The 12,330-nt window shown below is 34.6% G+C and overlaps 1 protein-coding gene across 1 annotated transcript in view; it reads left to right on the forward strand.

Moving 5' to 3' along the window:
* LOC148947882 (rho GTPase-activating protein 20-like) overlaps nt 1-12,330 on the forward strand; it is an 83,062-nt gene that overhangs the window by 51,610 nt on the left and 19,122 nt on the right. Inside the window, exon 4 of the mRNA XM_089095128.1 lies at nt 1,590-1,828. Within this exon, the coding sequence (XP_088951254.1) occupies nt 1,590-1,828 (239 nt within the window). The remainder of the gene's footprint in view (nt 1-1,589; nt 1,829-12,330) is intronic.

Genomic DNA, 12,330 nt, shown 5'->3' on the forward strand with positions numbered 1-12,330 from the left:
GAACGCAAAACTTGGCTTCAACGTTGTACCACTAAATTTTAAAGAATATAATTTTAAATTAATTTATTTCAATACATATATGAAAATCGGTAATTAGAAGTGCAATGTTATCATTAAATATTTTTAGGAATTACAAGTAGGTTTCGACGTCTCGAGATGGTTTCAAGAGTAGTTGGACCGCTAGTGGCAGATCAAATGAAAGGAGCTGTTTGTACGTGCCTATATGCCTTATACTAATAAAACTTTACGAAAAAGAAATTTTTTTTTAAGGAAAAGTAAAGGTCACATCAAACTTAGGATCAGTAGAAATAGAAGCCTATAATAACTCAAACTCAAAACGACCAGAAATTATTATTAAAGAATAAAAGAAGGAAATGAGAATAATTGGTAGGGCTGTAGCACTACATATACATTTATATAAATGTATTTACAGTGGATTATAATAATGCAAAAGGTAAATATAACATTGGTTTAATAATGGAAAAAAAAACAAAGAATGAATTTACAACGATAATCAAGTTAAAAATAAGCTTAAGAACCCAAGTCCTAAAACTGTCTCAATCAGGAACCCTTATCGCTATTTAAATTCACAAAGTGCAAAGATTTTCAAACAGAGGTGTTCATTCTTTAAAGTTGAGGAAAGGTCTAAGAATTTCAAACCAAAACTTTTATGCACACTGAAACTAGCTCTTATCTCGGCTCTCCTTCAAATCATTTAATTAGCCTTTTTCAAGTCACAAACGAACTACAATCTGAGAAAATATATATCACGACATGAAAATAAGAAAAAAAGGATAAACCATCACAGTTATTCCACCATTTCTTAGAAGAAAAACAAAGATCCTTTATCAAATTTCAAATGACATTTCTATGGCCCAAAAAAGAGCATAAACGAGGAAAAATTAAATAAAATTAAATGAAAGGAAATTAAAAGGAAAATAAAATAAAATGGAAATTAAAGGGAACGTTTTCCATACAAAAAAAAACACAATGAGAAAAAGTTTTGACGCTCCATGGCCTAATATTAATATCTAAAACCAGGGACTATTGTGAAACCTATTGGATAATCGGTGCTAAAACTGTTAGGTTGACCCTTTGTGGTAAAACATTTTGTGGCAAATTTCAAAAACTCCCGCTTCTGTGTGGATCTCTATCCACTATGAAATTTTGGTCATTTCCCTGTTGCAGTATTGATTAGAAGTTACTTATTTTAATAAATTTTATCAACACCCCGTCCCCCTTTTTAGAAATCCTACATAGGCCAATCAGTTAAGTCTAGTGTATATAAATAATAGATAAAGTCATAATTTGTATATAAATTAAGTCATACCTGTGAGATGGGACAGTTGCAAACCATTTCGCCGGCTCAACAAGTTTCTTTCTGCTTACGCAATTACGTATAATACAATTTCGAACAATTTTTCAGTGACTGACAAATAAATACTAACCCGCTTATGAAAGAGTAAGTGGGAGGAGCTGTTTGTACGCACCGAGAATGAAGTGCGAAAAATCATCAGCCTTAAACTTACTGTTATATTATCTTTATACAGTGGTTGGAAAAAAGAAGTCTAATTCGTTTTTCCTTTAAGGATATTCAAAGCCCTTTCCTGTATTCGCCACCAGTAAAATCAAGCCTTATTCATATTTTTCTCTATGAGGAAGAGCTAGTGATAACAGAAGCCAAATGTGATGGAATATACCCCTTAAAACAAGTTGTCAATCTGAAGGAATTGTGGCTCTCTGCAACAAGTATTGACGAAGTGAGGCGATCTCATGACTCTTCTTTGGTCGTGGGCTGGCCAACCTGTAATGTCGTCTTTACTTATGAGTAAGTATTTGTAACGGTTCAATCAATCAGTTTGTTCCACCAATAGATTCACAATAATAACCATTAGCTTCGTTGAGGGGGCAGGGCAGTTCCCCCCTAATTTTTTGAAAAAACTTCATATCGTTAAATAGCTTTAAAACTACTGCTTGTTTTAAGTGTCAAATTTGCTCTTTACTTTAAGCAAATAATTTTTCGTTTTAATTAATCAATGTTCATTTTTATTCTAAGGAAAATGGGGTCCATTAAACTGTATAATATGTTTTACATCAAAATTATTCCAAATATACTGTCTTTTAAACTTTATCAATCTAATTAAGGAGCGACCCGGCTCTAGTAGCCAAAACTCTAAAAAACCGAATTTTGATACCAATATATATATTGCCTGTCATAAAAAATTGATTTTTCTGCAGATTTCAAATATATAAGTTTCATCAAGATTAGTCTTACCCATCAAAAGTTACTAGCCAGAGAAAATTTTCATCATTTTCGAAAAAAAGGGAAACGTCCCCTAAAAGTCATCACTCTTAGTAAAAAACCTCATCATGAGCTGCAGCATATCAGAGAACCCTACTGTAGAGGTTTCAAGCTCCTATCTGCAAAAATGTGGAATTTTGCATTTTTGTCACAAGAAAGATCACGGATCCGTCTTTATTTGTCTGTTTTTTTGTTTTTTTTCAGGGGTGATGGTATTGACCCAGTGGTCCTAGAATATCACGAGAGGGGTCATTCAAATGGAAATTAAAAGCTTTAGTGTCATTTTTAAGTGACTAAAAAAACTGGAGGGCAACTAGGTCCCCTCCTACGCTCAGTAATTCTCCGGATCAAAATTTTGAGATAGCCATTTTGTTCAGCATAGTCGAAAAATTCAATAACTATGTCTTTAAGGATAACATGGTGATACTTTCAGCGATGACCAAAAAATTGCTGATAAAAATTGCAATGAAAAAATAACCTCGTGTGCTATATGTTATCTAGCATCAGTTGGAAATTTCTATCAGGTTTGATATCATACAAAAATAAATTAATTACTTTAAGAAAAGGTACTAAAAAACAAAAAGGGTGGTTTTAAACTTATTCAATCGGAACTGGAAGGAAGTAGGTCAAATTAATTAACCAATTTAAAATGGTAGCATAACTGGTATTTTGATGGATCCTGGTTCAAAACGTTTTTAGGATCAACGTTATCTTAGACCCAATTTGCAGTGACTATATAGCGTCACCACTTTCCATGAACAACGGCCGTATTTTTGCTCATGCTTCCTACCGTCCTTATCGACATAATTAAAAGTATTTTATGTAGCATATGGCATAGCAAGAAATTAACCGACATATACAACGTTGTCTAGATTGTGTTTATTTTTTAGACTCAGGATGAAGTAAACCGGGGCCCTCAAAACAATTCACTCGGAAGACATTGTGAACCCTATTTCTTACATTTCTGGAAACTTGCAATTAAGTGCACTTTTGGTCTTAGGTGAAAAAGCAACGCCCTCTCATATTAAAGGTCGCTTATACCCGTTCAAAGTCGACCGCAACTCATTGTTTATTTTTGAAAAAAAATGCTATTCTTTTAACCTCTTTCTGTTTTTGCATTTTTTTTTTTATAATAAGGTAAATAGTGACTCTATATTATTGTGCATAGTAACAAAATACCCCATCAGTTAGGGGTTAATTTTTGCCCTTTTGACACAGATCTGTCCCTCTGCATTGTAAAATAGGAAAGGAAGTAATGTTGAGAGGACAGTCTATTCGGCTACTACAAATGGGTACTTGGGACTGATATTTTATGTAAGTGAACTTTCTCTATTTCTACGACTTCTGGTTTAATTCAATCATCCCCTGAAAAAATGAAAAAGTGCATTCCAACCAAAACTTCCGGAGGGGGGGAGATAAGACTAGATATGACGTTTTGATTTTGAGGGGTTGGGAACTATTGGGTTATTTTATAGCCCTACCATTCTTTCCCACTTTTACACTGAGAAAAATATGGATGTAATTTTCCATTCAAAAATATTTCATCTATAAGGAAGGAACTCGTAACTCATTCTGAATTCCTAGCCTTAGTTTATTTCTTCAAATATAGAAAGCTTGAAAGGCAAGTACCTTTACATGTTTGCATTAACCCAGAGGACCCACTGTGAAAATTTGAGCCTAAAATTTTCCCTTTGAGGGGGACGCCAGTCCCCTGGCTGAATGACACTGCCTTATGTGTTTGTTTTGGGATTTCAATTATACAGCATAGGAAGTGCCGATTAGAAGAGGTAAGCCCCCCCCCCTAAAATGTAGCCTATGGGCGCCCAAGCTAATGACCTCCATCACAATAGCTTGTGTGCAACTTTGCAATGTGTAGCGATGAAAATTAAATGAATGAAGTCGTGAAACGTATCAAATCATCCAAATGAAGCTTCCGAGCCATTGCCTATAATAGTATTTCACTTTTAACTTACTGCTTTTATGCTCAAATATGAAAAATGTTGCGTGGCAACCTGCCTTCAGAAAATAAAAAATTGTGTACAAACTTTTTCGATAATTTTAAGTTGATTCCCTTTCTCGTAGCCTTTATGCTTGATAGCTTTTTTGTTGTATTTAGGCCAAAATGATTGTTTTGCTGCACAAACCAATTGTACACGACACTTTGTCGCTGCATGATATCTTGTAAGGCTTAAAAAGGGTACTTCAACTCAAGATATGAAAGTCAGTCCCTACTGGGGTGTTTCCCCTTTTTCTTTAATTTATGAGAATTGGTTTTTGTTCGTAACTCTAACAAATAGTGTAAAACCTAGTAAACTGTACATATTTGGACACAGAATTAAAACTAAACTATCTTTCGTGCCTAATAAGTTTTCAACATCCAGTTTTTAGAGTTTTGGTAACTAATACCGAGGGTTGATCTGATTAGCCGCTCATTGTATCAAACCCTTTGATTTAAAGTATTTTGGGGGAAAATTCCCAACAAGCACTAGAATTTCAAGTGTCTATAACTATATGATAGGCTCTACCAATTCAATTCCATAAGACGAAGTCTCTTGAAGACTTACTTTGCCTTCCTCCTCCCACTCTCATCAGAAGATATTCCTTAGTGCCTGCCTAAAATGCTTTTAAATTTAACTGACTAATTTACGCCGTATTTCTTTTCTTTTACCACCTGAAGTGTTTATTCTTAAAGAACGCCTGTATGCTTTCATCGGGTTGGGTTTTTTATATAGATTCAGATTTGCCTCATTATGAAAACTCTCTGTTGGGGACCACCATAAACTTAAGCTTGAAGAAATTTGAAAAACATTGCTGTGAGTCCTTTTATTAGGTTGTGTCGCTAAGAGACAAACAAGCGATGCCTATTCAAGGACTGCCAATAAAACCATTCAATAGACGTTTTTATTGCTCTTGATAATATATTATTGCACCACTGCTGTGGAGTGACTTGAAATCTTTAGGAGTAGCCAAATGTTACATCTTCATCTGATTAAATAGTGAACGACTCAATTATGGAAAACGACATCTTATCAGTTTTAGAATACAAGATGTTTAGCTTCCTGCACAAATGGATGACATTGACGACTGATCAACAATGTTGATAAAAGGCTGCTATTGAAAATATTTTTAAAGGTTTTGGACGAGATTGTTGAAAAATTCTTATTAATCTCTTGTTTTGGTTGAAAATTATTTTTCAACCAAACACTAACAGAATTACTAACACGTACTTCCTGGCGTAACATATAAGATCTTTGCCTTAAGCTTGATACCTTTACTTCAATTGAAACAACCTTCAAGAGTATACACTGGGTACCCTCTAAAAGAAAATCCTGAATACCCAGTGACAAGTTCATACCTTGACTTCATCACCAAGATGATCAAATGCTCTTATATATTTTGATGACCTGCTAATTTCGTGGGAGCCGTTGATAAAAAAACGCATCCATAAGTTTTCTTTACTAAAATTAATTTAAAAAAAAAACTTTCCTAAAAATAAGTTTTTCAAAGAAAAGTAAAGGCCATTTTAAACTTAAGCTAAGCAGATACAAATACCTTTTAAATTAAAACTCAAAACGACCAGAAATTACTATTAAAGAATAGATGAAACCCAAAACGAACAGAAATTAAATAAACAATCATAGCAAAAACATGCAACAAGTAATAATATAAAAGTATAAATAGATCTTAAAGCGAGTAATGCATAGATTGAATATGAATATCCAACTTAAAACAAAAAAAATATTTTCCTATTGAACTATTAATGAAGCTTGAAACGAACAGAAATTAAATAAACAATCAATGCAAACAAACATACAATAGATATTAGTATAAATTAATAAATAAATCTTAAAACGAGTGAAACTTAAATTTAATATGCAAATCAAGCTTGTAACGAACAAAAATCACCACGAACAAGAGCTTGGGTATGACCTCCTTCTCCCACTGTTAAAGTCTAAAACCTACTGCGTCATTGGTGCTTTACTGAAAATCGATTTTATGACAAATATTTTCTTTTGTACTTAATATTGAAAATAAACATTAAAATTATAGTAACATTTTGAACTGATGAGCTTTCAGCAATTAATATCATTATACATCAAATATTCAGTTTAATTTATTAGCTCTTTTTAAAGTTGTTAAAGACGAATATAGTTTCCCTACAAACAAGTGTTTGGATACTGCCTCCTTTCCTAACTGTAAATAAAAACCAAAGCCTACTGGGTCACTGGCACCTAACTGAAAACGAATTATATTACAAATATTTTCTTTTCCAGTTCTTACACTATTGAAAATAAAAACACAATCACAGTGAAATAAATTCTTGAACTGATGGATCTTTCAACAATTAATATAATTATACATCAAATATTCAATTTGATGTTGTTTATAATTTCCAAGACTCTTCAAGACGCATATAGTTTTCAGTAAAGCACCAATGACGCAGTAGGTTTTACACTTTTAAAGTGAGAGAAGGAGGTCATACCCAAACTCTTGTTTATAGTGATTTTTGTTCATTTTAAGATTGATTTGCATTTTAAATTTAAGTTTCACTTGTTTAAATATTTACTTATTAATTTATATTAATATCTATTGTATGTTTTTTTGCATTGATTGTTTATTTAATTTCTGTTCTTTTTAAGTTTAATTTATGCTTCAATAAGAAAATATTTTTTTTGTTTTAAGTTTGATATTCATATTCAATATAAGCATTACTCGCTTTAAGATCTATTTATTCATTTATATTATTACTTGTTGTATGTTTTTGCTATGATTGTTTATTTTATTTCTGTTCGTTTTGGCTTTCATTTATTCTTTAATAGTAATTTCTGGTCGTTTTGAGTTTGAGTTTTAAAAGATATTTTTATCTGCTAAGCTTATGTTCAAAATGGTCTTAAATTTTCTTTTAAAAACTTATTTTTTGGAATGTTTTTCTTAATTAATTTTTGTTTGTTTTTGATTTCAAAAAAATTTTCAAGTTTTTAAAAATTCCTTATTTCAAAATCAAACTTAAAAAAAATCAAATATTCATCAAAGTAACAAAACTGATATCAAAGTAACAATATCAAAATGAAAAAATGGGTTTGTGTCAACCTCGGAGTTATTATACTATTTTTAACAAAATTGCTATCTAAAAATTTTTATCGGATGGTCTTGGGGAAAAAGGGCGTGGGTGGACTAGATTAAGCTTCTGTCTCTTTTGAATCTTAAAAGTGAACTAGAACTTTCTATTTTCAATCAAATGAGCCCTCTCTGAAGTTTATACGAGTATCACTTCTATAAGAACCATATATATCCCTAGAGTATAACTTACAACGCCTATCCCTATGCCCTGGGGGGTTGTGTCGACCCTGGAGTTTTAATATCTGATGGTTGAACTATTTTTAACAAAATTGTCTCCTGAAATTTTTATCAGATAGGTTTATCCATCGGATACACCCAAAGGTGTGGAGGGCGGGAGGGGCTAGTTGCCCTCTGATCTTTTTCACTTTGAGAAAATGAACTACAACTTTAAATTTCTAATTGAATGAACCCTCTCTGAAGTTTATACTAGCATATCTTCCATAAGAACCATATATGCCCCCAGAGCAATTCTTACAACGCCTTTCCCGGCCCTGGGAGAATGGGTGTCAACACATGAGTTTTTCTTATCTGATCTTTGAACTATTTTAAACGAAATGACCTTACGTAAATGAGTTTTTGTTATATGATCTTTGAACTATTTCTAATAAAATGGGTACCTCAAATTTTTTACCCGCTGTATTTGTGGAGAAGGGGCTTTGGGGGGGGGGGAGTTGCACTTCGATCAGTTTTTACTCTTAAAAAGGGCACTAGAACTCTCGATCTCCAATCAAATGAGCCCCTATTTGAAGTTTATACGACGACCCCTTCTATATGGAATGCCTCTGGGAAAAAAAAAATCGAGTCTGGGGGAGAGGCTAGCTGCCCTCCAACCACTTTTGACTCTTAAAAAGTGAATTACAACTATCAATTTTCAATCAAATGAGCCCTCTAGGAATTACATACGAGTATCCCTTCCATAACAATGATATATGCCCCCAGGGCATAACTTACAACGCCTATCCCCGGGCCCTGGGGGGCTGTGTCGACACCGGAGTTCTCTGTTATCTGAACTTTGAACAATTTTTAATAAAATGTTTATCTCAAAATTTTTAACTGCTGCATTTATGGCGTGGCGGAGGGGGGGGGGCTAGTTGCCCGTCAATCTCTTTTGACTCTTAAAAAGTGAACAAGAACTTTCAATTTAAAATCAAATGAGCCCTCTCCAAGTTTATACGAGCATCCCTTCCATAAGAAATATATATGCCCCTAGAGCGTTACTCATAACGCCTGCCTCCGGGCCCTGGCGGGTTCCGTTGACACAGGAATTTTTCTTATCTGACCTTTGAACTCTTTTTAACGAAATGGCTATTATAAAAATTTTATTGGATGGGCAAGGCGAAAAAGGGTGTGTGGGGGGTTGGGCTAGTTGCCCTCGGATATCTTTTTACTCTTAAAAATTGAACTAGAACTTTCAATTTCCAATCAAATTAGCCCCCTCTAAAGTTTATACGAGCATCCCTTTCATAATCTCTTGACTCTTAAAAATGGAACTAGAAATTTCAATTTCCAATCAGATGAGACCTCTATTAAATTTATACGAGCATCCCTTTCAAAAGAACCATACGTACCCTTAGGGCATAACTTAGAATGACTTCCCTTGTGCCCTGGGGGGTTGTATTGACACCGGAGTTTTTCTTATCCGGCTTTTGGATCTTTTTTTAATAAGATGTCTATATAAAAATTTTCATCACATGGGTTTTGAAAAAGAAGGCGTGGGGGAGGGGGCTAGCTTCCCTCAGATCTCTTTTGACTATTAAAAAGCTCAAACTTTCAATATCCAATCAAATGATCCCTCTGAAGTATATACGATAATCCCTTTCATACAAACAATATATGCCCCAGGGCGTAACCTACAACGCCTCCCCGGGCCCTGGGGGGTTGTGACGACACCTGAGTTTTTGTTATCTGACTTTTGAGAAATTTTTAACTTAATGGCTATCTCAAAATTTTTATTGGATGCATTTGGGGAAAAGAGGCGTGGGGGGGGGGCTAGTTGCCCTCCAATCGCTTTGGACTCTAAAAAACTAACTAGAACTTTCAATTTCCAATCAAATGAGCCATCTCTGAATTTATTACGAGCATCCCTTCAATAAGAACCATATATTCCCCCAGGGCATAACTTACAACTCCTGCCCTCGGGCCCTTGGGGGCTGGGTTGACCCCTGAGTTTTTTTTATATGGTTTTGAACTATTTAAAAAAAAGCTATCTCAAATTGCTTATCGGATGGGTTTGAAGAAAAAAGAGCGTGGAGGGGTGGGGCTAGGTGCCCTCCAATCTCTTTTGACTCTTAAAAAGTGAAGTAGAACTTTCAATTTCCAATCAAATAATCCATCTTTGAAGTTAATACGACCATCCCTTCCATAAGAACCATATATGCCCCCAGGGCATAACTTACAACGCCTGCCCCCGGGCCCTGGTGGGTTGTGTCGACACAGGAATTTTTGTTATATGATCTTTGAACTATTTTTAACAAAATACCTGTCTTAAAGTTTTATTGGATGCATTGGGGGGGGGGGCTGGTTACCCTCCAATATCTTTTGATGCTTAAAAAGTGGACTAGGACTTTCAATTTCCATTCAAATGAGCCCTCTCTGAAGTTTATACGAGCATTCCTTCCATAAGAACCATATATAACCCAGGGCATAACTTTATAACCCTTGCCCCTGAAGACTGTGGCTGGAATGTCTGTGCTCAAGCATATACAATAATTTCCAGAAATCTCAACTACGTTGAACAAAATGGCTATATCAAAATTTTTATTGGATGTGTTTGGGGAAATGGTAGGCCTGGAAGGGGTGTCAGTTGCCTTAGAATCACTTTCGACTATTAAAAAGGGAACTAGCCATTTAGATTTCCAATTGAATGAGTCCTTTTTGTAGTTTCTACGACAACGTTGTCCATACAAAACCTTATGTGCCCACAGGGCATAACTTACTACCCTTGCCCCAAGGACTGTGGGGGAGTTGTCATCCTCAAAGACCTAATTTCCAGAACTTAAAACTACGTTTAATAAAATGGCTGTTTCAAAATTTTGATTAGATGTGTTTGGGGAAAAGGTGGGCGCGAGAGGGGGGTTAGTTGCCTTCAAATCACTTTGGAATATTAAAAAGGGCACTAGCCCTTTGAATTTCCAATCGAATGAGTCTTTTTTGACGTTTCTGTGACAACGTCTTCTATAAAAACCTTATATGACCCCAGGGTATAACTTAAAACCCTTGCTTGAGGGTTGTGGGTGAGTGTCCTCCTCAAAAACACAATTTCTATCTGGAAATCAACTACGCTGAACAAAATGGCTATCTCAAATTTTGATAGGATGTGTTTGGGGGAATGATGGGCGTGGGTGGTAGGGGGGCCAGTTGCCTTCCAATCACTTTTGACTATTAAAAAGGACACTAGCCCTTTGAATTTCCAATCGAATGAGCCTTTTTTGATGTTTCTACGACAAAGCCTTTTATAAAAACCTTATATACCCCCAGGGTATAGGTTAAAACCCTTGCCCTGAGGGTCTGTGGGGGAGCGTCCTCCTCAAAAACATATTTGCTATCTGGAAATCAACTACGCGAAACAAAATGATTATATCAAAATTTTGATTGTATGTTTTTGGGGGAATGATGGGCATGGGGGGGGTTAGTTGCCCTTCAACCACTTCGACTATTAAAAAGGGTACTAGAGCTCTTGATTTCCAATCGAATCAGCCCCCTTTTAAGTTCCTACGACGACCCCTTCCATATGAAGTGCCTTTGGGGAAAAAAATAATAATAAAACATTAGAGCCGTATGGCTTTACTATAGGCAACGCTATAGCGTTGCCTCTGAAATGCAAAATCCCACATTTTGTTTATAGGAGCTTGAAACATCTACGGTACGGTTCTCTCATTTGCTGAATCTTATGGTACGATTTTCATTAAGACCGCTTGACTTTTGGGTGGTGTTTCCCCATTTTTTTCTGAAAATCGGGAAAAATTTTCAGGGTCGTAGTACTAAACTTAGTGATCTTTATATATTTGAAATCAGTATAAGAAGACAATTCTTTCGTCATTCCACCAGTAGAACTTGAAATTCATTTCTCAACAAATAGATGATCTCCACCAGAAATTTCATGCTGTTGCTTTTGAAGTGTTCATTTTTTTCATGTTCTTCACTCCTCAAGTGTTTGTGTATATGTGGTGCATAAAAAAACTTATTTCATAAGAAATTTTAAAAATGAATAATCTATACTGTATCCCATTTGATTATGTTGCGTTTTGGAACAAGGATTTGATAGACGGAATCCAATGATTTAGCCTTTTCTTGTCTAACGTTTGATAGTAAAAAAAGAAGAAAAACGAAGGAAAAATCGATGACCATGTAGCAACCCCGATGCATTCTCATCAATGGGAACTAATTTTTAGTCACTAGACTCTTATGACAGAAAATCATTTTAATTATTGATTTCTTGATGTCCAAGTCATTTTTTCTTCCTGAAATTTAATTAAAAATCTGGGATCTGTTTTAGGTTGTGCAACTGATAACAGAGTCCCTCTCATACACAAAACCTTTTAAAAATTGATTGCTTTTATGTTTATCAATCAAATTTAAGAATTTTCAGTCTTGATTCAAAAGGCCCAAAAATTGTCTTACATAATTTTTTAATCTTAGATATGAGATTGCTTAGGTAATTCAGGATTGCTTACGTAACTCATTTTTGCTTAAGTTTGCTTACGTAATTCAAGATACGATTCCTTCGGAATTTCAGCATAGTTCTCATTTTTTCAATCAAAATTTATCTAGAAAAGGCTATTAAAAAGGTATGGAATAATCAGGTTAGTAGTGCATATATTCGACTATAATGGTCTTGGTCTAAGTGTGTTGCCTCTCCAATAAAAGGTACTGTTCTATTAGCTGTAAGTCATTGGTTTTTTGGAATT

The sequence above is a fragment of the Artemia sp. Qi Xiang Cuo genome, chromosome 10 (assembly GCF_049724085.1).
Source record: "Artemia sp. Qi Xiang Cuo chromosome 10, ASM4972408v1, whole genome shotgun sequence".
Lineage (NCBI taxonomy): Eukaryota > Metazoa > Arthropoda > Branchiopoda > Anostraca > Artemiidae > Artemia > Artemia sp. Qi Xiang Cuo.